At 42.4% G+C, this 27390-nt stretch overlaps 1 protein-coding gene across 1 annotated transcript in view; it reads right to left on the bottom strand.

Moving 5' to 3' along the window:
- The window catches only part of LOC118232172 (protocadherin Fat 1-like), a 60982-nt gene extending 36710 nt beyond the window's left edge, over positions 1-24272 (bottom strand). The window contains 3 exon segments of the mRNA XM_035426855.1: positions 11560-11874; positions 17150-20432; positions 23515-24272. Of these exon segments, the coding sequence (XP_035282746.1) occupies positions 11560-11874; positions 17150-20405 (3571 nt within the window). The 5' untranslated portion in view covers positions 20406-20432; positions 23515-24272.
- Positions 24273-27390: the final 3118 nt, after the last annotated feature.

The following is a 27390-nucleotide window of genomic DNA, read 5'->3' as shown; positions in this document are numbered from 1 at the left end:
CCTTAAAAAAAAAATGTTTTCCCTGAAAAAATATGTATATATTCCATATCTTGTTATGGTCATAGGTACCTATACTAGTATATACAAAATTTTTGGCTCGTCCAAAATCAAAAAAGAACCAGTGTCCTAACCTTTCTTTAACCTGCTGAACACAGCCGTAAACTTGCCTCGACCCTCAGACTTATCGTTTTCATAACCCTAACCCTAAGTTGAGCCCTAAAACGTAATTGAAGCCATAGGAACTTTTGAAAACATGTGATTACTCATTTAAAATTGTGGAAAAACTAAGTCAAGACTGTGAATTCCATAGTACAAATGCTAAAAAACATATTTGAGGCCTTAAAAAAAAAATGTTTTCCCTGAAAAAATATGTATATATTCCATATCATGTTATGGCCATAGGTACCTATACTAGTATATACAAAATTTTTGGCTCGTCCAAAATCAAAAAAGAACCAATGTCCTAACCTTTCTTTAACCTGCTGAACACAGCCGTAAACTTGCCTCGACCCTCAGACTTATCGTTTTCATAACCCTAACCCTAAGTTGAGCCCTAAAACGTAATTGAAACCATAGGAACTTTTGAAAACATGTGATTACTCATTTAAAATTGTGGAAAAACTAAGTCAAGACTGTGAATTCCATAGTACAAAAGCTAAAAAATATATTTGAGGCCTTAAAAAGAAAAATGTTTTCCCTGAAAAAATATGAATATATTCCATATCTTGTTATGGTCATAGGGACCTATACTAGTATATACAAAATTTTTGGCTCGTCCAAAATCAAAAAAGAACCAATGTCCTAACCTTTCTTTAACCTGCTGAACACAGCCGTAAACTTGCCTCGACCCTCAGACTTATCGTTTTCATAACCCTAACCCTAAGTTGAGCCCTAAAACGTAATTGAAGCCATAGGAACTTTTGAAAACATGTGATTACTCATTTAAAATTGTGGAAAAACTAAGTCAAGACTGTGAATTCCATAGTACAAATGCTAAAAAACATATTTGAGGCCTTAAAAAAAAAATGTTTTCCCTGAAAAAATATGTATATATTCCATATCATGTTATGGCCATAGGTACCTATACTAGTATATACAAAATTTTTGGCTCGTCCAAAATCAAAAAAGAACCAATGTCCTAACCTTTCTTTAACCTGCTGAACACAGCCGTAAACTTGCCTCGACCCTCAGACTTATCGTTTTCATAACCCTAACCCTAAGTTGAGCCCTAAAACGTAATTGAAGCCATAGGAACTTTTGAAAACATGTGATTACTCATTTAAAATTGTGGAAAAACTAAGTCAAGACTGTGAATTCCATAGTACAAATGCTAAAAAACATATTTGAGGCCTTAAAAAAAAAATGTTTTCCCTGAAAAAATATGTATATATTCCATATCATGTTATGGCCATAGGTACCTATACTAGTATATACAAAATTTTTGGCTCGTCCAAAATCAAAAAAGAACCAATGTCCTAACCTTTCTTTAACCTGCTGAACACAGCCGTAAACTTGCCTCGACCCTCAGACTTATCGTTTTCATAACCCTAACCCTAAGTTGAGCCCTAAAACGTAATTGAAGCCATAGGAACTTTTGAAAACATGTGATTACTCATTTAAAATTGTGGAAAAACTAAGTCAAGACTGTGAATTCCATAGTACAAAAGCTAAAAAATATATTTGAGGCCTTAAAAAGAAAAATGTTTTCCCTGAAAAAATATGAATATATTCCATATCTTGTTATGGTCATAGGGACCTATACTAGTATATACAAAATTTTTGGCTCGTCCAAAATCAAAAAAGAACCAATGTCCTAACCTTTCTTTAACCTGCTGAACACAGCCGTAAACTTGCCTCGACCCTCAGACTTATCGTTTTCATAACCCTAACCCTAAGTTGAGCCCTAAAACGTAATTGAAGCCATAGGAACTTTTGAAAACATGTGATTACTCATTTAAAATTGTGGAAAAACTAAGTCAAGACTGTGAATTCCATAGTACAAATGCTAAAAAACATATTTGAGGCCTTAAAAAAAAAATGTTTTCCCTGAAAAAATATGTATATATTCCATATCTTGTTATGGTCATAGGTACCTATACTAGTATATACAAAATTTTTGGCTCGTCCAAAATCAAAAAAGAACCAGTGTCCTAACCTTTCTTTAACCTGCTGAACACAGCCGTAAACTTGCCTCGACCCTCAGACTTATCGTTTTCATAACCCTAACCCTAAGTTGAGCCCTAAAACGTAATTGAAGCCATAGGAACTTTTGAAAACATGTGATTACTCATTTAAAATCATTTTCAAAACATGCATATCTGTAGATTTGTTTTGGGGTCATATTTTTCCCTTGACTGAAAATCCGTCATCAAAGTGCATTTTAGAGACGAGAGAGGGAATCAATCCACTACAAGTTCAGCGGTACTATTTATACGCCTCGCTCAAGTGTCCATCACTCTTGCCATTTTTAACCATATGAAAGAAGCTTCGCAAACCACAGCGCATCTGATAGGCATGAAAGAGATTTCCAAAATACCAATACCATTCTGAGGGCATATACTGCATATGCCAGTGCGAGAGAATCAAGCCTCAGCTTTTAAAAAAACATCACTACTGGCTAGGGAAGGGCTTGACTATGCCTGAAGCTTCATGCATCCTTCATGCAGGCCTGAAGAGAAGCCTAGAACCTGAAACTTAAAAATATCCATTGAACAGCAGAGAAAACATACAATGCATAATGATAGAAACTTAACTTGAGTGCACACCATTAAAACAACACAAAAACAACTGTAACTCGAGACCCTCACCAGTAATGGTTTTGAAGAAGAGACGCATATGCTGATGTACATCACATTATCTGTATGCTCAAAGCTGTTTTAGATCTTTGATGAAGTTTTAGGTACAAGAAAAGAGAAAGAAAAAAATAAAAAAAATAAAAATGATGAGATGACACCTAATTCTGTGTGAGACATACAAGACTCCTGGGGACTCATTAAAAAAAATAAAAAATAAAAAACGCAACACGGGTTTGCTAAACCTACACTTCAACCACTTTCCTGCTAGACTGTTCTAAATTGGTTCTTGAGGTGCCAGGTGTAGTTTGTCATCAGTAAGCTGAAATTCCAAAAATGAGCTTCTTACAGTGGCAGTGTTAAAGGCATGCCATTTTGCTTTTGCTCTATACTGCCTTTTCCCTCCCTTCAGTTTCATCCATTCTTTCACCCCATACAAGGCGAAAACAAGTTTTTATCTGCACAAATAAACGTGCGTCACTCATTGCAGAACGAACAGAAACGAGAAACGAACAGGTCGGATGTTGAATGTAGCTCAGGTAGGATAACTTCTTAGCCTTAAAATGTGTCTTCAGAGCCTGTTCTGCCTGCACATGCTGTGAGCCAAACTGCAATTGGCAGGACTGGCTCTATGGTGGTTTCAGTATGTTTAAACTAAATAACATGGTTAGTTATCACTGCAGACACCTTACCAAGAAACACACGAATCCCAGAATTATAGATAATTTTCCTCAAGCACACATAACTCCAAAAAATATGTTTTTATTAAAACTGCAGATTATTCATAATTAATAAAACAGATGCAGACAAGCATAAGAGCTACATATTAATTACCAATCTTCTGAGTATAGTAACTGGACGTGGTGCGAATAAGACAGATCATTAACAGGAAGAGGGCATGTACAGTTTCAAACCCAGGGTGAAAAATCACACTCAAAAATGCATTTGCCTTCACACACATATACATGCACACACACACACACACACATACACATGCATACACACCCACACACGCACATAAACACACGGCCACAGACACGCACAAAAACTTAAATCCACTATCTCTATCTAGTCACTGCATATCAAGTCTGGCCAGGGACCCTTCCACAGTTCATTCAAGGACCCACAGGGGTCCATGGACCCCCTGCTGAAAACGCAAGCGTCATTTATAACATTCGTAAAACATTTCTGTCTCTAAAAAGAAAAGTGTCAGGGTAACTGTGACACCCAGGCAAGTCAGGCGCCAGCAGTACCCCGACCAACACTTCTCACCATTGGCCCACCATCTGTAGGGAGCCAAACCCTCGCCCTTCTCTGCCAATAGCTGTGCTTGTTCAATAGCGGAAAATGGAAGATTTCTGCTGTAAACCCAATAGAAAAGCACTGTGTGTAATATAAGAAGCACCAGCAACCATTCGTGTGTAAGTAGGATCATGACAGTTCCTTGCCCAATAAACCCGAAAAGGCTTAGCAATCTGAAATGCTCTTGGCCAGTACGCAAACCAACATGCATTTGGCTTAACACCTCGACTGGTGTGGCGTGATTTCACCTGCGTGTACCTGAAGCAGCACGCTAGCAAAAAACAGATCAGCGCCCTCAAGGACCGATGCCCATCAAGTGAGCTTACAAATGACTAATGCAAAGCAGACAAGCAGCACTTTCATCAAATGTGACTCAAACCAGCTCAACTAGTCCATGTAACCCGGTCTTCAATATGCCAAATGCTTTGATTTACACACATAAATGTTTTTTTTTTTTTTTTACATAAATCTTTTGTGTGAGCTGCTGAAATGATGGAGCAGTGAAACAGCACGCTGCGTCAGGAACCTGACTGAAGCCGTATCCATTTCCTATTTGTCTTGGCTCCTGCTCCCCACGGGGTCTTTCAAACGAGAGAGAGAGAGAGAGAGAGAGAGAGAGAGGGAGAAGGAGAGGAAGAGAAACAGAGAGAGAGAGAGAAAAAAACAAAAACTGACATAGTTACGAGCAAAGGTGATGCTGCTGAAAGCTGATAGCAGAATGTGGATGGGGATGATTTGCGGCTTAGCCCACCGGCTACGCGCGCTACGCGGTTTTTCATGTAACTCAGGGGGATTAGCGGCACACACAAACTCGACAGGAGCAACCCGACGGTAAAGAATCGCTCCGACGGCGCCTTCAAAAAAAAACTCAGACGAGGACCGCTTCTCTACTTTCAGCATAACGGCAGGTCTGACTTCATTTCAGCCGTCGGTAAATTGTCTGGATACGGCCAAGCAAGCCAGCCTTTCAAAAACTTGCTGTCAGTTTTGAAAACGGTCGCCGGTATTACACACAGAACTGCCACAGAGCAACGTGCCACTTCGGACAGTTACTGTCACAGGCATGCGCAGGTATCTTTGGATAAAAGGAGACAAGAAACCACAAAGAGCAGCTCAGATAACAGCAACTAGTCAGGAATGTTACGCTATGTTATGTTATGTTAACTATACATTTTCACAATGAAAAAAGCCCTGGTTCTCAAAACGTGCTGTATACAAACTTTCAAACAAGTCAGACACATCAGAACTACCAATAAACGCACAAAAGACCACTGAACTGCCAATAAACCACCAGTACGTTGGTTGTAAATTAGAAAGATCAGCACACAAGTGTTTCAAATGACACAAAAAGTTGTTCCGAGGAAACTGAAGCAACTTTTTTTTTCCCCGCCTCACTAAATACCTGCTCACTGTTATGTCTGATAACATTTCAGATCAGCTACTAGTCTGACATGGGGGAAAAAAAATATCCTGTATAAATGGCAGAAACCTCGCTGTGTAGCAGCAATGGGTTCCTGAATTACTCAGAAAAAGGCGTCACACATGAAATATGTGGCACAAAGCAGTAACTTAGCAGCCTTTAGCAGCAATGTACGGCACGTAATTTACTGCCTTGCACCACATATTTCACGCGTGACACCAGTCCTGTGTTATTCCGAGACGTGTTTGAATGCAGACGCCCTTGGATTATATCTCCGCCTGAAAAAAAAAGGGGGTTGGAAAACGTGACACCTTCAGGCTGAGCAAAGAAAAAAAAAAAAGAAAAAAAGATTTATGGCACATAATGGGGGCAAAAGGGTCGGACGGAGCATGGCGAGCGCGCGTCAAATCAATTTCTGCGTTTGGACGGACCCGTTATCCGTCGTACGTCTTACTTCTGTCGCAGTCGCTTCTGCGTGAGCGGAATCGCGATGAGGCGCCGGGGCGCGTCGGGTAAATATTCATAAAGCTGAGCATGCTCTCATCGTTCAGCACGTGAAACAGGGGTCTTCAGAATTTCTAATATTTCAAAGGGCAATGCTCACGTCCCTCAGCAGGAGAAACTTTTCACTTAGAACTTTTTTTACAGCGTCATCGGGGACATTACATCTGCAATCCCTTTCAAGCTACGATTTATTTAAAATGCTCAATCAAGGCAAGGCTTTATCACTGTTGTAGTTGCGGTCGTAGTTAGTCGATAGAGTGCCTATTTCTGTGGTCGTTATGGTGACTATTGCTGTTGTTATTGTTGTTATTGCTACTGTTGTTACAATACAAAGTGTTTCCCCTTTATGTAGAACCATTGTCAAAGCTAAATTATAATTAAATGTCGATATTGCTTTCACTGTTATAGTGCCTAATTCGGTTGTTAATGTGGCTATAGCCGTTGTGGCTATTGTTGCAGCCGCTATGATCCAAAGTGTTCCCTCTTCAATGTAGAACCACTGTCGCAGCTAATGTAGTATTATTAAATGTTGAGGTTAACCTGAACGTGACCTCACAGGAACACACACACATCTTCAGGTTCTCGTCCTCCTTTTCCCTCCATCATTACCAGCCCACCAGCCACACTTCTCCACGACAGTCGTCCTGCCGAAAATCAAAGATCTCCCCGGACAGACAGCTCGAGCTTCGTGCCTTGATTATCAGACCGCTCGTGTTGTGACTATTCCCGAAAACCACCAAATTTAAATTCAATTACGTTCGACTTTTCAGCAGCTCAGCGAGGGCCTCCTTGTGAGCACCTAATTAGGCAGATTTCTCAGTGCAGATTTGTGGAAATTGTGACCGCAGAGAGTCCGCAGACTGAATAACTGATTTTGCCATTATCATGTTCCAGTCACCAACGCTGTACCCCTTTATCCAATCTGACAGGGGTTTGTCTAATTTTTCTTTCTGTTTTACCCATGCTGCTGTTTTATCAAAAGCACTGCCCACATTCAGTGATGTTGTTTAGCACACGGCTTTTTCAGAAAAACACAGGTTTTTTTGTTTGTTTTTTTTTGGCTTCTTGCTTCTCTGAATGGTTTTTTTTTCTTTCTTACTAAGCAGTGAGAGATTAATTTCAATTTTATGTAGTGGAAAAAAATGCTTACAAAATAAAACTACTTACTGCACACTACTGCCTTGTTTCCCTGAGAAGTTCATGGTCAGGACACAATGCTAAACCTAAACTGGACATTACCATATTTAGGTTAAATATCAGCTAAAGATCATGAATAGTATCTGGACTTTGGACTGTCATTTCTCACATACCATTTATAAATATGAAGCATTGTTATGGAAGCCAATTTCCCCACAGTCGTGTGGTCAACAGTGCTAGAGTAATTAATATTTAAAGGACTGACCTGCAGTTACCTATTTGCTGGCAGGTAACATTTATTGATATGCAGAAATTGGTTCTCGCAGTCCTACACATCCACATAACATGTGAAGAAAAGAGTTTTGCTCTTATAATTCAGTTAAGTCAAAGGTGGATATGATAAACATCTTCACCTCTGATAATACTCTATAGGACATGCATATGCCCTTAATGAACGTTGTAAAAAAAAATAAAATAAAATAAAATAAACTACACGGTCAACACATCAACTATAATTGCATCAACTCCGCACAATCAATCCTGGATATCGATAACACCATTTAGGGCTAATCCAATTTAGCCCACAAGTGAACACAGCGTGTCGACTGGAACCACAGCGCAATAACCGCCATCTCCGGCTATCGGCCATCTGCTTTATCGACGCCCGCCGCCTGCGCATCGCAGCAACACTGTCGCGGCACACTCGGCGGCAGTGCAGTGCAATGGGTAAGGAGCTGGCCTCGTAACCAGATGGTAAGAGGTTAGAATCCCAGGGTGGACACTCGAGAGAGGTACTTAACCTGCAATGCTTCAGCGTATATCCAGCTGTATAAATGGATGCAGTGCAAATGCTGTGTAAAACGTTGTGTAAGAGCGTCAGCTAAATGCCAGTGATGAAATGTAATGGAGCTGCGGCAGCCAGCTTCAGACAACATTCGGCCAATGGGTGCCGTCCCGCCGTGACCGCCAAGCTAAAAACGCGAACGGTTTTCAGACACCCTCTCAGAGCGGGCTTCTGACAAACTGAAACAAACTGAGACTGAAACAAACTCCGCGACTGAGACGCACCGCACCGAGCTCAGAGCTCTTCAGCGTGCGTTAACAGAAACCCCACGACGCCCTCAAATTGAGAGCGCAAGTGCAGCAATCGCCTCTGAAAGCAGGTACATACGATCGCACGTGATGACTGGCTCGCTCGTTTCGCCGACTGTTACAAAACGCTCGCACGGCACAGCATCAGTACGGACTGAGACCAGAAGAACTGGGCTCTACAATCACAAGCACGAAGTGCATGAAGTGGACACCGGACAGATACCGGAGAGGCGGTAAGAACGGCGAGAACTGAGAAGAAAATTGTCAGAATCCCCCACAGCAAACAGGGTAGCCAATACGAGCCAGCCAGGGAGCAGAAACAGGCACTCAAGCTACAGTAGGCGCTTTGCATATTCAAATGACTTTTTTTCCAGCGCGGTTGCCAGTTATTCAGCAGTATGCGCTGGGGAAGGCGATGATAAGTGTTGCGTTTCTCCTTTCGCTGAAGTCGTACGGCTCCTGCGATCTTGTGAGAGGGGGTGACATTCTGGAGCTTTCGCACAGCTTAATATGGGAGAGCTTTAATTAAGAAACTCAAAACCACGGGCTGATGTATTAACTCCACATGACAAAAGAATTAGGCCAACACCACAAAAAGATACTATTTCTTCTTCTTGAGATAAAAATAAGTGGTATTTGTCCACTGAATCAAACAGATGCTAATCTACCAATACATGAACGATACAAAACAAAACACATTACAGTTTACGCTTTATGGACAATTTTGGGATGTAATCATGAGCTTCCGCTACATGTCAACATTGAAAATTGGGTGCATGGGAACTATAGAAACAATCAATCACTGCTTAAATCTGCAATAGAAATCCACGAAACTTCTACTGATTCACTAGCAAACAGCAGACATTCACTACATCCACTAAAAAAGACACTCTGTTCTGGTATATATATTCAGCCTTAACATTGTGATTTCCCACACAAATGCAAAATGGCACAGATCAAAGCATCGTTTTAGCTCTGTTCATCAGCTGTCAGGACTGACATTTTAAGCTTCCGGTAAAACAGCGTAGTGGAGGAAACGCTGTCAATATCTCTGGCAGGAGAAAAACTGCAGTGATCCACAAAAAAATCTGAGCCGCATTTCTAGACATAGCGGCATCAGTTCTTAAGATGTGTTTGTGGTCCTGCAGGTTGGCCAAAGGGAAGCATTCTCTTTATACCGACATGTCAGTCAACCTACTAAGGTCATTTATATTTCATGTTTAAATTTTAGAATACAAATATCTTTCAGCAGTGGGGAAATACATTTGTTAAACCAATTCATCACTTTAACCTAATTTTCTGTCAGCCTTACATTTTTTTGCTTTATTTCCAGTTTCTGGTTATCATTACCTCATTTTGAAAAACATTTATCACACAGACACCTCATCCTGATAAAATGTTCAAACCCCCAGCTATTTACTGTTGGCTCCTTTTCCCAAAGGTGTAAGCGTTGCGTCATGAATACAAGAGACAGCAGCTCGCATTCCGTATGTATTTCAACAGACAGTAGACCAGAAGCCGTGCTATGTCAATTTGCACAGCAATGCTTAAACAAAGTCCTCATTTGTCATCGTTTATTCTCAGAGCATCCACAAGATCACTTTGATAAATGGTGCCTCTGATCAGTTCAAACATGCATGAATTAGCATGGATTTCTAAATCTCCATGCAGTCCACAATACAACATTTGGTTGCTATTATCCAAAGAATACTGGAAACAGTCCCACACAAGTTAAACACACCTTTGAAAAGCAATTACGGCAAAACAGATTAAAAGGGTCTAAGTGAGCTATTTATTTCCCAAACAGCCCTTCGGCTGCAAGGTATCTCTCTCAGTGCTATGCTAAACCTCGCTGCCGTAACATAATCTTATTTATGTAATACAAATAAGATTTGTCAAAATACAGGTGTCTCATTTGGGCCCTGTAGCCGAGATAGTTATTTCACGCCCATTAGCCTGTGCAAACTTAATTTCCTTCGCTACAAGCTAAGTGTAGGTCAATTCATGTGGGCCACCACTCTGGAAAGTGTGTAACGCGATCGAGCCTTATCGCTGAAGCCAAGCTCAGAACTTTACCTGCAAATGCACATTGACTGCGCATTAAATTATCAACCGCACACATTTCCACAAGGCTGAAGGTCAACGAGTGAAGCAGAAATTGAAACGGACACTTTCCACCCCACTTCAGTTACAAATCCAGCGCAGCCACAGCATAAAAAAAAAGTTTTCATTTGAAAAAAAGAATGACCATCTGTCACTGTTTTTACATTGCACATCCTTAGAAAATTATTTATGAAAAGCCAGTTCTCTCCAGAGTGAGGCCTGTGCAGTTTTCAGAGCATCAGAACAGGTGTTATTATGTAGTTCATGGCTAAATGCAACAAAAAATGGCCTCTTAAATTTTTCTTTGCAGAGAATTAAACCAAATCATTCTACAATGACAACAACCTGTCCTATCAATTATAATAAGCCATTGAGCCTTGCTGAAGAGACAGAGATGTGCTTTAGCCTGCACGAATCCCTAATGTTCATACTTTTCACTTACCGAGACACTGAATAATTTTTCTATAACAGGCTTGCCGAGACAGATTTTCTGGAACTAGATCCATGTTAGAAAAATACAGTTATCAAACCTAAAGCAATGCAATGTTTGCAATCATTTAAATGCAAGAGGAAACAGGTTTTCACATGAAACATATTATTGTATACATTTTATGTTCCTACAGACATATGTACGTTATGTGTCAGTCTTTACAACCTCCACCCCTACAGACAGTAAATGATATTCACTGACAGCTAAGATTAGGATCTATCTGATTCAACACACATGAGCCAGAGAAGCAGTACATTCAATGAGCCCCTGGTTCTGTAAGTTATAATAACATGCTCGAGAACTAGCCCACTAATAGTCTAAGACTTATTACTTATTTGAATTTATTATTTTCACCATCTGAACTCACAAGCAAGGCTATACAGAGACGTGGCGGCTCTCTAGACACGTGGTCTCGGCTTAATAATAAAGTAAGCAGTTATAAACATTAATTGTGGTAAATTCAGCCTTCATACATAGACATCTATGCACATCAACTTCCTCCATGAATTTGGGATCTGTTCTGCCCCAAAAAACACACTCGCACACAGTGCAAAATATGAAAACCACAGCCACCATCAAAAGAGAACAAAGACAAACAAGTAAGATTTTCATGGGGAAGACGAGTCTGGCGGCTACGCAGTTCACAGCAGTAGCACACACCACAGGACACAACGGGAGCGCTAAAACAGAACCACAAGGACTGAGCAGCGCAGTCTCACCCGTCTTGGGATTGATGGCGAAGAACCCCTGCGGATTCCCGCTGGTGATCCTGTAGGAGAGCCTGTCGCCGGACCTGGTGTCCGGGTCGAAGGCCTCGACGCGGATGACGGACACGTCCTTCGGCGAGTTCTCCGCGACGGACGGGTAGTAGACCGGCTCCGAGGTCTGCGGGGCGTTGTCGTTGACGTCCTCCACCTCGACGAAGACCTCGACGAAGGACGAGAGGGGCACCGCGCCTCGGTCGGTGGCGTAGACGGTCAGCCAATAATGCGGGGCGGTCTCGTGGTCCAAGAGCTCCTCTGTTCGTATGACGCCTAGGGCAAAGAATAACAGAAACATTGCTTTTATATATATATAAATATTATTATTATTCCACTCACTGTCAGGGTCTAAGCAAATGAACGTTGCGCAGAGCATGAATGTGACAGCTTTATCCGCCTGCCAGTTGAGAAATATCACGTCCAGGCACCAGGCTATGTAAAATAGCCACGATAGGAAGAGATATTCAAACGACATTAGAACTGAGCACAGTAACTTTTTATGGACCGTGTTCTCTGCCACGTGCGTGGCCTGGCTGCGCTAAGTAAAAGCTGAGGACCAGGAGAGGGTGTAACTAAAAGGGGGGAAAAGTGTGTTTAATAGACCTGCAACACCCAGCTGTCTGCCAGTACAAAGCACGTTTCCATTTGCACCCTGAGAGACAGACAAAAGATAAGGCCACTCCACTTGCTCCAGTATAGCGCGCCCCTGTGCATTTCTACACTAAAGCGTATACTTTAGTTTTTTTGTGCAACCTTATCACTCATATTGCTGGTCTTTGTGTAAAACATCGCAATTCCTTTTATGGAGACTGGCCTGTTTCTTGCCATTACTTGAGAGAGTCACTACAGGTAGATATGGAAAATGAAGCAAGCTGGGTAGTAAACTGAAAATAAAGTAGTTCAATCCAATTTCCTGTAAGTACAGAAAAGGACATATCTGTGTTCCCTAAAAAGCAGATTAATTTTAGAAATAAACATGACAGTTGAACTTGTTGAACTGAAAGCACACTGTTATCGCAGTGCATGCAGAGACAGCTTACAGTATCTGCATTATAGCTTTCAAATGAAGATCCACACAGAGTGTTCGCAGCACAAACTGGGCATCGTGAGTGTGGGGCATAAATAAAACATTTCAGTGGAAAATTCAGCAAAAAAGAAAAAAAAAAACACAAAAAAAAATCTAACAGAAAAGACGACGTGTTCCAGGTTCCAAGAGCCATTCCTCCTGAGCAGTATTCCAAATCGGAGGGAGGAGGTGGTCCTGCCAAAGCACCCCCCCCCCCCCTCATATATGACCCTGCAGGCTCCTATTTAGCATGAACCGCACAGTGAGATGTGGTGCACTGTTTAACGGCTGATGTCCACGCAACGTTGGCACACCCTCAGGGCCAGTGTAAATTATGCAAATTTGCCATTTAACTGGTCCTGTTTCTGCATGACTCTGCTGTCAGAAAACAGATACAAAAAATAAAAAATCAACCAACGTGAGTTTGGAAACTGTACTTTCGCACACAAGGCCACTTGGCGCATTAACTGTAATAACTGCCGTCAATCCATTTCCTGTTTTTTTTTTCATAACAGCAGGAACCTTATGCCGCCAAGTAAGATTTTCTACACTTTCCCACTGGAAATAAATGAAAGATGACAGTAAGTAGGGAGAAAAATAACCGTTTTAAATCCAAGGAGTGAGAATTCTCAAACTGCAAGCTTGGGTAAATTGCTAATTCCCAATGTCACAGAAAGATAGCACAGTTTTCCCTTCAAAAGCTTTTCAACTAAAAATTTGCATATAATTTTCAATCAAAGAAAAATGTTGAAAGAAAACCAGAGAAAATCTGAGAAAGATTGAAATTAGTAAAACCCAGTTTGTCATCTGTATGACAAATTGTTACATGTAACCATTATACTCCAAAATTGAGTCAATATATAATTTCTGAAAAATATACAAGAAGTCCAGAGAAGTATAAACGGGCCAACTAACCTCCCCAGCCCTATACTTAAATTGTTAAATCAGTCTCTCAAACAAAGCACTCACAGAAACACAAAGCGTGAAAAGCAACTAGTACGTCAGACCTACGGCTAAATCACTCAGTCATGCACACAAAATGGCAACATAAATCCATCATTAAACTGTTTAACATGATTAGGAAGGCTTTGGTCCTAATGCTGGAAGTACACTGGAAGTAAAGGATAACACGTTTCTTACATTCAAGTACAAAGGCCAGTTCATTCCAGGTGCATGATAACATTCACACTCTCCTCCAAAGTCTTTTTTTCAGTCTACTTCCTGCCCAATTCCTAACAGCATAGCAGCAATTTATTTATCAAAAAATATGCAAATTACTACCTAAAAATGATGAAGAAGGGAGGAGGAAGAGGAGAATGAGGAGGAGGAGAAGAGAAAGAAGAACTAGAAGAAGAAGAAGACGCAGCAGCAGTAGCATGTTAAGATGTTTTAATAAACCTGTTGGTGTGGACAATAAGACGTGCTGCACTGGATGTTACAGGTGTTCAATGACTCTTATCATTGCTCAGGTGCACTGCCCTGTCACTGCATCCACTAAAATAAAGTTTTATGTAATAAATTCTCCTTTTATGGTGCTTGTAGGCAGCACAGCTTCAAAGAACCCAGTTCACTTACAAAAAAGTTACTTTAAAAAGGGTAGTCTGCTTCAAAGTTCTCATATATATGGTGGAATTAACTTTGAAAAGCTGTCTTCATTTATTATCTAACAAGCATCCTTGGCTAAAGGGGGCAACCTAGAAAGGCACTGTATTCTATTGAATAATCAAATTTGAGGCAAATGGCGTGTTTCTGTATATACAGTAGCTGCCCCCAATAGTGTGGCAGCAGATGGCAGAGAAAAATTTACTCATGCATATTCATCAATCAGCATCAGCAAACCAGCATCCTTCCATCCTCGTTAGACATACATCATGTTTTCTTACAAAAAAAAAATTTTTTTTTTTTTTTTTCAGATATATTCAAGACTGATGTACCACCAAACATAAATCAATTAGATAAATAGTCAAATATGTCGGAGGACAAAAGCTATCAAAGCAGTGATACAATTAGTTAATTAGTATATGGCTGACAGAATTTTTGCTGAATGCAGCCCATTACTTCCAGTTTAGGAACTCCTTTAGGACAAGTTCATACAGCTTCCATTGTTATCTCACTGGATGTCATTTCAAAAGCTTCAGTGTGTGTCCATCAGCCAGACCACTGCACATGGCCCTGCCTTGAGTTTAATTACACTTTATTATTCAAGAGTTTTTACCTCTGGCCCCAGGGGCTCTTTCTGGTAGTCTGATAATAAAAGGTAGTTGTTGTTACTGCATTACAGTATACACTACAGCTGTGGGGGGAAAAATGAACAGTACACATCAAATTTGTAGTTTCACAGTTTATGGGTGTGCGTCTGTGTAAAATCTTGGCTTGTACATGGTGAGCCTGGAATTTTGCAGGTTAGAGTTAAATTCAGTTTAAAAGTTTAAAAATGACTTAATGGCTTCGAGAAAGCATCAAATTTAAACGGCGAAATCGAAAGTGCGCTTTTAATTTTGTGCCCTGCAATCAACCACGACTCAACCTTCTTGCGTTATTGCGGTGGTTGCCCGGGCAACACTTCTCAAGCACAGGCCGGGATTTGCGTCGCTCCTCAAAGAAAGTCGCACTTTGGGTTTTGAGTGCGGCACATGAAAGGGTCGCTAAGAGGCGGATAGATTAATGCCGTCAATCTCGCTCAAATCCATCGCGATATCTTTCCTACATCTGGATTCCGAAGCCAAGCGAGTTAAAAAGAGAACAGCGTGAAATTGCCCCCGGAGCATTAAAACGCACTATTTAAACGGGGCTGTCTTAAGATCATAAACGTCCCACTGATGTGCAAATGTTGGCGCGCGACCCCTGGACAGGACTACAGATCCGATCGCTTTTTAATCTAAATGCAGACACGAGCGTGATGGGTAACGTAGTTTGCCGATGTTATCAAAGAAAGCTGCTTCCCGCCTGAAGGAAAAGGCCAGATTCTGAATGATAAACGATCTTTTAAAATAAAGCAGCCCAAATCTCCCCGTTACTCTAGGCTGGGAACCAAAGTTGGATATTCAAGTAAATCACAGAATCAAAGATCAAAGGGGCGACATAGCTCAGGAGGTAAGACCGATTGTCTGGCAGTCGGAGGGTTGCCGGTTCAAACCCCGCCCTGGGCGTGTCGAAGTGTCCTTGAGCAAGACACCTAACCCCTAACCCCTAACTGCTCTGGCGAATGAGAGGCATCAATTGTAAAGCGCTTTGGATAAAAGCGCTATATAAATGCAGTCCATTTACCATTTACCAAAGATGGAAGCACAGAATCAAAGATGCTCCCTTCAAATTCAAGGAGCAAAAGAGCCCAGGCTCCAGGACACAGTTCTACTCCAACTCAAAACTAGAAAACTAGAAGGGTATTCTGTCAAGTACAGGTAGGAAGAAGAAAGCGTACTGACGCAACCATATTGCCCGTCCAACTCAGGGGCCTTTGTGAAAACCTCTTTCAATACAACATGTAGGATGGCACAGAGTGCTTGCAGGATGGCTGATTCACATACACGCGTCTGTGTGTGTGTGCGTGTGCGTGTGTGCACGTGCATGAATAATTTCAGTTTATGGATATTCAATAATCTAGAGAGTTAAAGGTGGTTAAAGGTGACAGTAGTTGCATACTGACCATGCAACAAAATATGGTGCCTTTTTACACAAACTGAACTAAAATGTGTTTGCACCAAATCTGCCCTCAGATAGTGCAAGGTTGACACAGCCTGTTCTGGTTCTCCAAACCTGTACAATCAAACAAGGCTGCGTGACACCAAATGTGGCTCCAAGCGCGTCAATCAAATCGCCATCATAGGCTGAACAGCGTCAGGACTTTACACAAGAGTCGGTTTCTCCATGGAATCCACGGACAAAATTAGCCAGCCCCGAGCCGCATCGAGCACACAACTCCACACTCCTGAAAGCTGTTCATCACGCCAGTAATTCAACGTGACGGAGAAGAGACACGTGTGTACGACTCGCTGTGTGAGAGCTAAACTTGTGAGGGGTGTAAGATTAAACACCCCCGGGGCTCTGCTGCCTTCAGAGCGCAGAAATAAAACTCAGGTCTTTTGTGTAAAGCAAACTGACCCCAAAAAAGCGTAAACGGTATGTTGATGACTGCAGCTGAAAATAAAAAAATAAAAAAATAATTTTATGGAGTGCAGCTTTACAGACATGCACACATACATGCGCACGCACACACAAACACACCCACACCCACACACACACACACACACACACACAAACAGACATAAACACACACAGACTTGCATGCACACATGTACACACACATGCACACAAACACACACACACATGCATCTGCACGTTCAAAAATACTCATGCATGGTGGTTTTTTTTAATTTTTTTTTTTACATACTAATTATTCTAGAAAAGATTTCAAAGCCACTTTCAGAAAGAAAAAAAATTGCCATAACTGTGATAAATGAATAAAAAGGCGTTCTCCCTTACCACTCTCTTCATCAATAGTGAATATTCCAAGGCCTGACCCATCCCGGATGGAGTACCTGATTTCTCCATCTCGCCCTTTGTCTTCATCCTTCGCGGTGACTCTCATAACCGACGCGCCAATGGCGGCATCCTCCTTCACAGAGCCCTTAACCGCAAAGGAAGGGAACCAAGGGCGGTACAGGTTCTCGTTCACATCCACAACCTCCAGCTCGACGCAAGCGGTGGAGGACAAAGAGACCGGCCTCCCTTTGTCCTTCGCCCTCGCCGTCAAATTGTAAACCTGCTTGGTCTCGTAATCCAGGCTCCGCGCGATCCGCACGGCGCCGCTCAGCTTGTCCACGACGAAGTCGCCGTCCCCGCCGTCCGCCAGGCCGTAGCGCACCTGCCCCGAGTGGCCGTCGTCGGGATCGTGGGCCTCCAGCCAGGCGACCACCGTGCCCACCGGGAGATCTTCCCGCACCCTCACACGGTACTTCGGGGGGAAAAACCGCGGCGGGTTGTCGTTGACGTCCTCCAACGTGACCCTCAGCGACACGGTCGACACGAGCTGGGGTTCGTCCGCGGCCTGATCGCGGGCCGCGACCTTCAGGACGAGCACGGGGTGCGCCTCGCGGTCCAACGGACTTTTCACCTTCACGACGCCAGTCTCCTTGTCGATGGAAAACATGTCCGTGTTGGCCACGAGAGAGTAGCGCACCTTCCCGTTGACGCCCAAGTCTTTATCTGTGGCCTCGACCTGGATTATGTCAGTACCCACCGCCGCGTCTTCACTAATTGTCACAGAGTAACTATCCTGCAGGAACTCCGGGCTGTTATCGTTCGAGTCGATTATATTAACGTCCAGGAGACGCGATATTGACTTCTGAGGTATTCCCAGATCGTACACCGTGATGTTCAAAGTATAATGACTGGTTGTTTCTCTGTCGAGCGGCGCATGGACCTTCAGCCAACCCGTGTCCATTTCAATGACAAATCGGCTCTCTGTATCTCCTCCGGAAATCACAAAAACCAATTTTCCATTAAAGCCGCTATCAGGATCTGTGGCATCTATGAGAGCAACCCTGGCACCAACGGGAAGGTCTTCTTTCACATCAATTACCCCGGGAAAAGTGTCCTTTAACTGTGGCGCGTGCCGGTTAACCGAATGAACGTCTATAAAGTTATTTTCAGGTTCCATGTGACTGTGGATATTAGTGCCCTGCAGCAACTTTTTGGCTAGCATTTTAGCCACCCCTGTGTCAACACATTTCAAGTGCACACTAGTACCAGGAGCACCGACCGTGATGTTCATAATCATTGGCGGAGTCACGTATTCTCCATCACTGGCAGTGATTTGTAAGGAATGGAAATAGAGAGGCGCCCCCTGGCCATCGCCTAAGGACCGCTGCAGTGACAGCACGCCGGAGTTCGGGTTCAAATCGAAGAGTCTGCGGTCGTTGCCAGACTTTATTTCGTACCGTACCAGCTGCAGCTCGTCGGCGTCGATGGCGGACACCGTCGCCACCGGCTTGTTGGCCGCGAGGTCCCTCGGCACGGTCGCCCTGCAGTCGACGCTCTCGAACAGCGGCTCGTTGTCGTTCAGGTTGTTGAGCATGACGGTGACCGAGGCCTCCGCCTCCCGGCGAAACGGCGAGCCCCAGTCCGAGGCCCGGACGCGCAGGCTGTAGATCCGCGGCATGAGCTCGTAGTCCAGGTCCCGCGCGGTGCTGACGACGCCGGTGAAGTGGTCGACGGTGAAAGGGTGCGGGTTGCCGCTGGCGATGCTGTAGGTGACGAAGCCGTTCTCGCCGCCGTCCGCGTCCCTGGCGCTGACGGTCAGCACCTCCGCGCCGATCGGCGCGTGCTCGTCCACGCTGGCCTTGTAGGAGGCCTGGAGGAACTCGGGGGCGTTGTTGTTCGTGTCAATCACATCAACGACGACCTTGGTCGCCGCGCTTCCATCGCTAGTGCCGACTTCCAACTCAAACTTGGAAGCGTCCTCCGCCTGGAGTCGTCCGGCTGTGGTAATCAGCCCTGTTTCTGGGTTCAGGGTGAACACGTTTTTCTCCGTTTTGTGTTTTAGAATGTACTTTATATGGGGGTGCTTTGGCACGGCCCTGACCATTACAACAGGCGTATGGGGAGGAGCAAATTCGCTCAGTTTTATCTGATAAATGCCCTTTTCAAATTTAGGAGGTGGTAGTTTTAACTGAGGGGGTGTCACGTGAATGACTTTGACAGCCGAAAACTGGGGCGGGCTTCCTTTATCTTTGGCTTGCAGTGTAAGATTGTACCCGTAAGGCTGACCGTCCCAGTCCACACCATGCGCTGCTTTAATCTTATATTCCTTGCTGCCGGGACTGGTCCTTACGGTCTTAAACTGCTGCAGCGGATCTCCTGCCACAATACTCAACGAGGCTATTTCACCATTGGCCCCTTGGTCGCCATCATCTACCGTCACAATGGCGTAAGTGGGATCTCGGTCAGTCGGCGCAGGTCCTAACGCTACCGCCGCGATGACGGGCGCGTGTTCGTTAGCCTGCTCCACCCTGACCGTCAGCTTAGCCATGCTGCTGACGCCGCTGCTCCCGTACAGCTTCATGCCCCGGTCGACCGCCAGGACCTCCAGCTCGTAGAGCCGCGTCTCGGAATAATCCAGCCTGCTCGCCAGAGTCACGACGCCGCTGGTCGGGTGGACGGCGAACACGTCGGTCCAGTCCCGAAAGCTGTAATAGTACTCCCCGTTCGTGCCGACGTCGGCGTCCGTGGCGGTGACCCTGGCGACGCTGCTCCTCACGGCCGTGTTTTCGGGGAGGTGGACGCTGTAGGAGGTCGGCGAGAACAGCGGCCTCAGGTCGTTCGTGTCGAGAACTTGCACCCTGACCCTCGCCCGGGCTTCTGCACCGGAGCCCCTCTCCAGCGCCTTTACCGTGAGCAGGTAGCGATCCTTCACTTCCCTGTTGAGGATGGCCGAACTGCCTCCTTTTGTCCTAATCCGCAAGAAACAGAAATCTCCCAAAACGTGCTCTTCGGCCTTGAACAAGCTCTCTGTATCTCCAGAAATGATTTTGTACCGCACTTCCGAGGCCGGGTCCCTGACGTGGACGCCCATTTTGACCCGGCTCTCCAAGTAGGTCTTTGCGGCAGAGTTTTCGTATATAGTGGTGTTATACAGGAAGTGCGTGAACCGTATTGCCGGCACCCTCCTTTGGTTTCCTCTGCAGCTGCATAAGGACTGCAGCAGTATCAAAAGCAGCGCTGTCATGCGTTTCCCCATGATGGCAGGCTATACTTGTCATCAAACCTAGAAAAAAGAAAGAAGAAAAAAAAACAGTTATTCCTCTTATTTTGAAATTTGCCAGTAATTCACGATGCGGGAAATTAATCTGGATCAATCCAATCTTCAAGCATACAGCTTTTCATTTAAAGTGAGATTAGGCACACAGCTCTCCAAACAAGGTGGGGAAACTCGGTTCTGATACGGAAAGAGGAGTCACAGGTATAATTTGGGACAATGAGACAATACTGCATGAAAGAAAAAATGTAAAGACACAAAAGAAAATAGAAAAGTAAGGCAAGATTTTACCATTTGTACTATACAGGGTAATTCAAGCATACATGCCCACAGGAGGGAATGACTTGGCAATTGTTTAGGATTATTATTCCAATGTGCTACTCCGTGTTTAGGATGTACAAAGAGCAAAGACAATTCAAAAAATCATGAACATTTTGAAAATGTTATCCTATTCATAGATTATTTATTTCTACGTTAATTCTCATAAGATACATCACTGCATACGAGATCTATTTCCAACAATGTTTGAAACATAACCACTTTCTTGAGTAGCCTACTAATGCCGCAGTAAATAACAATCCTATATTCATGACTGAGTAATACAATCTTTTGACTGGCAAATGTTTCACACACGCACGCACGCACACACACGTATACACATAGAAGAGCAGGAGTAGACTAACAAAACGAGAACAAGTTATTGTACGCACAACGGCAAACTACTGCTTAGGTTATGGGCATGCATTAATCCTACTCGGTTTGCTTTACTGCAGTAAAAGTGAACAGAAAACTGGAGAAAACATAGTTCACTGCAAATGGACGTCGTTTATATTAAAGAAAAACTCTCTCACTGTCTTCCAAACGTATGAATGTAATCTCGGCAAAGAAGTGATGGCTTGCGATACATACGCGGAAACCGTACCGCTTCAGTATGTGTTCAAGTAAGTTGAACACAATTCATTCAAAAGCCGAGTTTCAAACTGTTGGTGCCGTAACCATGCCTTTAGGACACAAAATACCACACTTCTCACGTTTTGATGGACTATACATACTCCTCATGATAAATAAATAAAAATAAAACGACCTGGAACACTGCGAATAAGATTCCACATTCCGCTCAGTATTTCAAATTCTGACTGACACAGACCGTGGAATCAGCTCCAAAGTTCCAGCAATACCGGGTAGCAAAAACACCCCCCCTCTACAAGAACACAGAAACGCAAGCCGTGTGGTACGTAACCGAAAACAAACATTCAACTGTACATTAAATGTATTGCACGTACTACATTAGTTTAGTGTTTTCTAAACAACCCCTTTCTTTAACGCGATCTGATGTTTTTGTTTAGTTTCATCACCCCTCCCCCAGTCAGTCTATTCCGTTCAGTTAAACAATACTGTCACAAGTAAAGGCAGATGCAAATGCATGTTGTTAAAAATATCAACAGTCCACATTGCAGAGGAAAAATGAGCATACTGCAAAATTGGATGTTGTTGAGGACAACTGAAAATACTTTTGTCAGCATCACATGCTTCAGGTCCCCCTAAACTTTCCGGGTCTGTCCTCCACAGAGGGCATAAAACTAGCTAACTGCTTCAACAGCACGGTCTCAATAAGTCGCTGAAGTCAACACAACACTTTTTTTTCGAGGACTTCCACATAAAATAGCAGAACTAAAAATAAAATATGTAATTACGTACAGACCTTACACATCAAGGCTTTTGCTATGAAGGTTAGTGATGCAGTTCATAGGATTCCAAATCTGGCATGGTCACTACCTTCATGGTCCCCTCGCGTATCTTACCCTTTCTTCTACAGTCTGCGCTCTTTTAATTTATCACGTATCTTTCCGCGTCCTGATCGCCGGATCTACTTACAGTTGCCATGATCAGTAGTAAACTCTGCTCCTCATCTCTCTCTCACACCCTCTCTCTCTCTCTACCCCTCTCTCTCTCTTTCTTGCACACACGCGCGTTTAAGCATTAGGGTATAATAATAATAATAATAATAATAATAATAGCGGTAGTTGTAGTAGGAGCAACGACCAGCTAGATAATAATAATAATAATAATAATAATAATAATAATAATAATAAGAAGAAGAATTAGAATAATAATAAGTAAAATATTATTATTATTATTATTATTATTATTATTATTATTATTATTATTATTATTAAAAAGTGTACGTACACATTATCTCGCCGACATGAAACTGCATTTTTTAGTTTTTATAATTTGTTTTTAATTAACTTTACCCTGGGACATTCTCGTGCGGAAGAAAATGGTTACGATAAACGTAACTAAGCATTAGCGTGCACTCCCAAGTATAGCTGGTTTAAGGAAGGTTCACTCTTTAAAACCTCAGGTTTTCGAATCAATAAGGAAAAAGATCATTCAAAGCAACGGAATACTCACGTACTAAAAAGGATAAGGGATATAGTCCGACCATAGGTTAGGATGTACAATGGAATCTCGGAAGGTTTCCTTTTGCGTATGTTACCTTAAAAGTACATTTTGCTTATTTATAAAAAAGATATTATAATTGAGTCTCTTTAATAAATTATTATTTTAGTCTTGTTTTTAGACGTTAGAAGATCGCCTATAGAAATCAGTGAATTAGGAAAGTTTATTGCTGAAATGCACGACTTAATGTGAGACGATTAAAATTTAAACGCGACCAATTAAATCACAACCAAAAACGTTGTTCATCGTAGTTTATGTGAACACAGATGGCGCTCGCTCACTAGAATTTCCATGTGAACATTCACTAAACTATTCCGTTAATTTAAAACTACCCCTGATACGTAGAAGGAGAGGTGAGTTCAACTCATAGACATACATACATACATAGCCTACATGCATATTCTTATAATGCTTATATACATAGGCTTATAATCTGAAGGTTTTATTGTTATTATTATTATTATTATTAGTAGTAGTATTAGTATTATTATTGTTACTACTACTACTAATACCACGACAGCTGCTCCTGCTGCTATTACTACTACTACTATTAATGCTATGATAGGCTTGTAGTCAGTAGTATCGTCATATCAAGCATTCTTTGACGCAATGCAATTTTACCTCTTACCATGTCAGCTGGGTGGACGTCGCCGTTCAGAAGTTACAACAGTTTAGATGCAGCTATCCCATTGCATGTTGGCGAACGTTGTAATCAGACGTCCCATTAAAACATTCACTAATGTAGAGAGATCCAGCACCAGGGATTCCACGTTACTCTCAATGTCCTGTGTCTCAAAAATATCCCAAAAACAACGCATTTTAATCGAGCCCAGTTGTACGCATCAGAAACGGTTCGCTCCGCTGCGCGCCTCGCCAACTCTGGAGTACCACAGCAACACTGTTTCTCGCCGGGACGTCGGAGCCTCGGAAGCCGTGATGTCATCAATCTCTATTTCGAGTTAGTCAGATCAGAGTTGCTCACCCTCATAGACACCTTCATGTCAGGTGCCGTGTGCGGCTCGGAGGCATCATTTTAAAGTATTAATAAAAAATAACATCAAAAGCCATTTACGCCACGGATTTAAACAAATATTCCACGGCACCACATGGCTTAGCTAAGTGCAGGGAAGTTGGTAAACATAATTACAATTATTTACCAAAATAAACTGAATATGCCGGAGCTATACCGGGTTTCTACTTATGACACAAGTTTTACTAATAACTACTGAATATCAGAGCATGTAGATCAGGTGTAATTAACACCACCAGTTTCCACGGGCATACCGAAGACAGTTTCCCTGCTTCGCCTTAACATGTATCGTTACATAAGACGGAAAGTGCATGCCAGCCTCCTCTCCGTGCCTTCTCGTTGCTACCTTGCCAAGTGCAGAAACTCTACGCTTTTATCCGAGGCTACCGTTCCTCTCTGATCCACCCATAAACGTTTAATTGTATTCCGGTCAGGTGATCCCCTAGGCTAGTGCGGCACTTTGATCGCAGCAGTGTTTAGACATTCCATTGTTGGGTTTGCGGCAAGTTCCAGTTCACTCTGCCGCTGCAAGAGGAAGCCACGTCTGACTGAATCCGTGAGAGTTAATTCAGTCGTACGGGAAGAACGCTTCGCCAACTTGCGCGACGAAAGCAGTTTGTTTCACACCCTTGCAGAACGAATCTTCTAATATCCGCTTATAAACTGTGAATAGCCTATTTCTTTTTGTGAAATAATCAAACATATCTGTCCCATCTATAGCTATAGGTAGCCTATACGCGTTCGGTTTTATTTTGTTATTACTGTAATGCACAAGAATATGATACACACCTTCATCACTGAACAAATCTTAATTAATCTGGCTATTACTTCAGTTTATTCAATTAACGTGAACGGAAGCCTACACGCATTATCTTTCACATCGTGCCGCTATAGGCTACTATTTCATTTAAAAGCTGGGAGCTTACTGAGCGCACATCAGGCAAAGAACATCCGGCTACAGATACCAGTATTGATTATCACTATCAAAAAAACAAACAAAAAAACTGCATTGTTAAGTTGACTTATTTGCTGAAAGCATACATGCTTTGATGTTCAACTTCAAAGTACAGCATTCATAGGAAGTTTTTGTGAACAACTTCAAAATACAGCATGCATAGTAAGTTTTTGGCTGGACCGCAACAGTGGGGCCAGCCCTACAAACGCGAATGTCTGTGACTGAGTGAGTGATGAAGTTACACCATTGGTTGGCCGGATCACGTGTGTTAGGTCCAGCCATATACTAGGTTTTGACCTGGTCTTGTTTAACAGTCCCATGTAGTGAACATGATCCATCTAGAAAATCCTTTGCTATATTATTGAAAAAATGTTACACACCCAAGTCCAATGCTTATAAAAATATACAGAATCGGCCTACAACAGTGTAGAACAGTATGTATTACCGTCACCATTGCCTCATGTTTAAGTTTCTATGGAGAGTTACTTGATGCGGTACATGTTTTCCGTACGGGTCACGTGGGTGCTATTCCTGACATTTACAAGTTCTGTGCGCTACAATTTGCCAGCTGAAAATGTTGGAGGACGAAAGAATAAATGACCGCAGGATCTTCCTTCTAGTAATTCCTCAAGGACACACTGAAAATGTTTTGGTGGTTTCAGTTAATAAATAAATAAATGCGTGTGTGAGTGAATGGTGTGTGTGCCCTGCGATAGATTGGCGACCTGTCCAGGGTGTATTTCTGCTTCTCGCCAAATGCACGCTGGGATAGGCTCCAGCACCCCCTTCGACCCTGTCCAGGATAAGAGTGTAAAGATAATGGATGGATGGATGGATAAATAAATAAATATACTGAAAGGTGAAAACGCAGGTGAAACAAATTGTTGGAAAAATAGTGAGTAAATTGTGCTCTTGTGTGCATTTGTGGGTTAGACATTCTTGACCAATTGACCATTTGAATGTGATGGTCAAGTATTGTAAAAATTTTAGGTCAGAAAAAACTGGTAAATGATTTGTGAAGAGTTTTATAAGATTTACAACAATCTAATCGTAACAATGCTATGTTAATCTTTATCCTAATCAAAAAATGTTGCTATGGAACCAAACCATATTTATATCATTTTATGGCACACTGTCATTTTGAATGAGGAGCCTTTTTATAAGCAATGTATTATATTAATCTGAGCAAAAGGGATTAAGATATGGCACTTTCACTGAAGTGCAGTTTTATAGCATTTTTCTACTTCAAGGATGAAATGGATCTTTTTTATCCAAGGCCTCTGACATATTTTTTTAAACACACTGTGCACTGACTGTCTTGTCTTTTGCTCATCCAAATACACTGTTAATTGTTTTGGGATTAAATGCATTAAAAAAGAAAACAGGATTAAAACAGGATATTTGACACGGATTTGCATGTTTGAATTTGTAAAACCATGTAATAGTTTGGTATGTTTGCTCAAAGCCACTGTGTTGCTAGGACAGACATGAATTGAGAAGATCTCATTTTTCAGATGCATTGCAATAAATCTGTCTTCACATTCTAAGGTCTTTCTGCTCAGAAAATCTCTGTAGTTTCCACATCAGGAGAAAAGGGGGAGAGGGGAGTATTCTGGCACCATACTCATTGGCACATGGTGTGTTTTGCTTGAAGAACTCATTCAAAAGCAACAACGGTTTAATCCGGGTTTGCAAATGTTTTTCTGAAGGGTGTAAAACAAGAGAAGTGTCAAATTGCACGCTCTTTGTGCTCTTCTGGTTCTTTTGCCTCACACACATTTTTTGGCGTACGTAGGAAATAATTCTCCCGCCTGCTCGTGTATTATATCCATCCGCATAAATATACTCAAGCAACCAAAATATATTGTTTCTGAGATTTGCAAAGCATAGCCTGCAGTACGTTAAGGCCATATATAATTCACATCCTCTTCTCAGGATTAGTCATTATGCTTTACGGAGTCCACGACTTTTCTCAAAGTTCCCAGCAAAACCAGGCTGTATTTTAAGGCTCGTAAAGAGCTTTAAATTGCTTTTCCGATGCCTCTCAAGATTTTATCATGTGCATTTAAGACACAGGTTTATGTCTGTTAAAGATGTGTCTGGAAAACTGTTATTATAAAAACTATTGTAGGATATTACCAGTAGCGATCAAATTAGCGAAGACATAGATTACACAACAAATGACACGGATGGATAAACCATGCAAAAATCAGGTGAGAAACCTGTATTGGGAAAAGGGGCAGTTTGTTTATTGTTATTTTGCAGCTCTTGGCAAGACAGAGTGTGCGCTTAGACTTCAAATAGATGCCCAACAAACAATAACTCAATGGCTTTAACTACTTTATACACTCAACAAGGTATGCAGCAATATTTTATATTTTGGATATGGGACTGACCAAGCAAGAAGAGACACATCAGGTTTGAACCCCCAACCGCTGCTTGGATCCATCCTAGTGGGGAAACCTCACACCCTACATTGCCCTGCCAGTAAGCAGCCAGGTCTTAACCCTTTATGGTGT

Source organism: Anguilla anguilla, chromosome 7 (assembly GCF_013347855.1).
Source record: "Anguilla anguilla isolate fAngAng1 chromosome 7, fAngAng1.pri, whole genome shotgun sequence".
Taxonomy (NCBI): Eukaryota; Metazoa; Chordata; class Actinopteri; order Anguilliformes; family Anguillidae; genus Anguilla; species Anguilla anguilla.
Note: the sequence above shows the minus strand (reverse complement) of the source record. Positions and strands in the feature narration are given on the sequence as shown.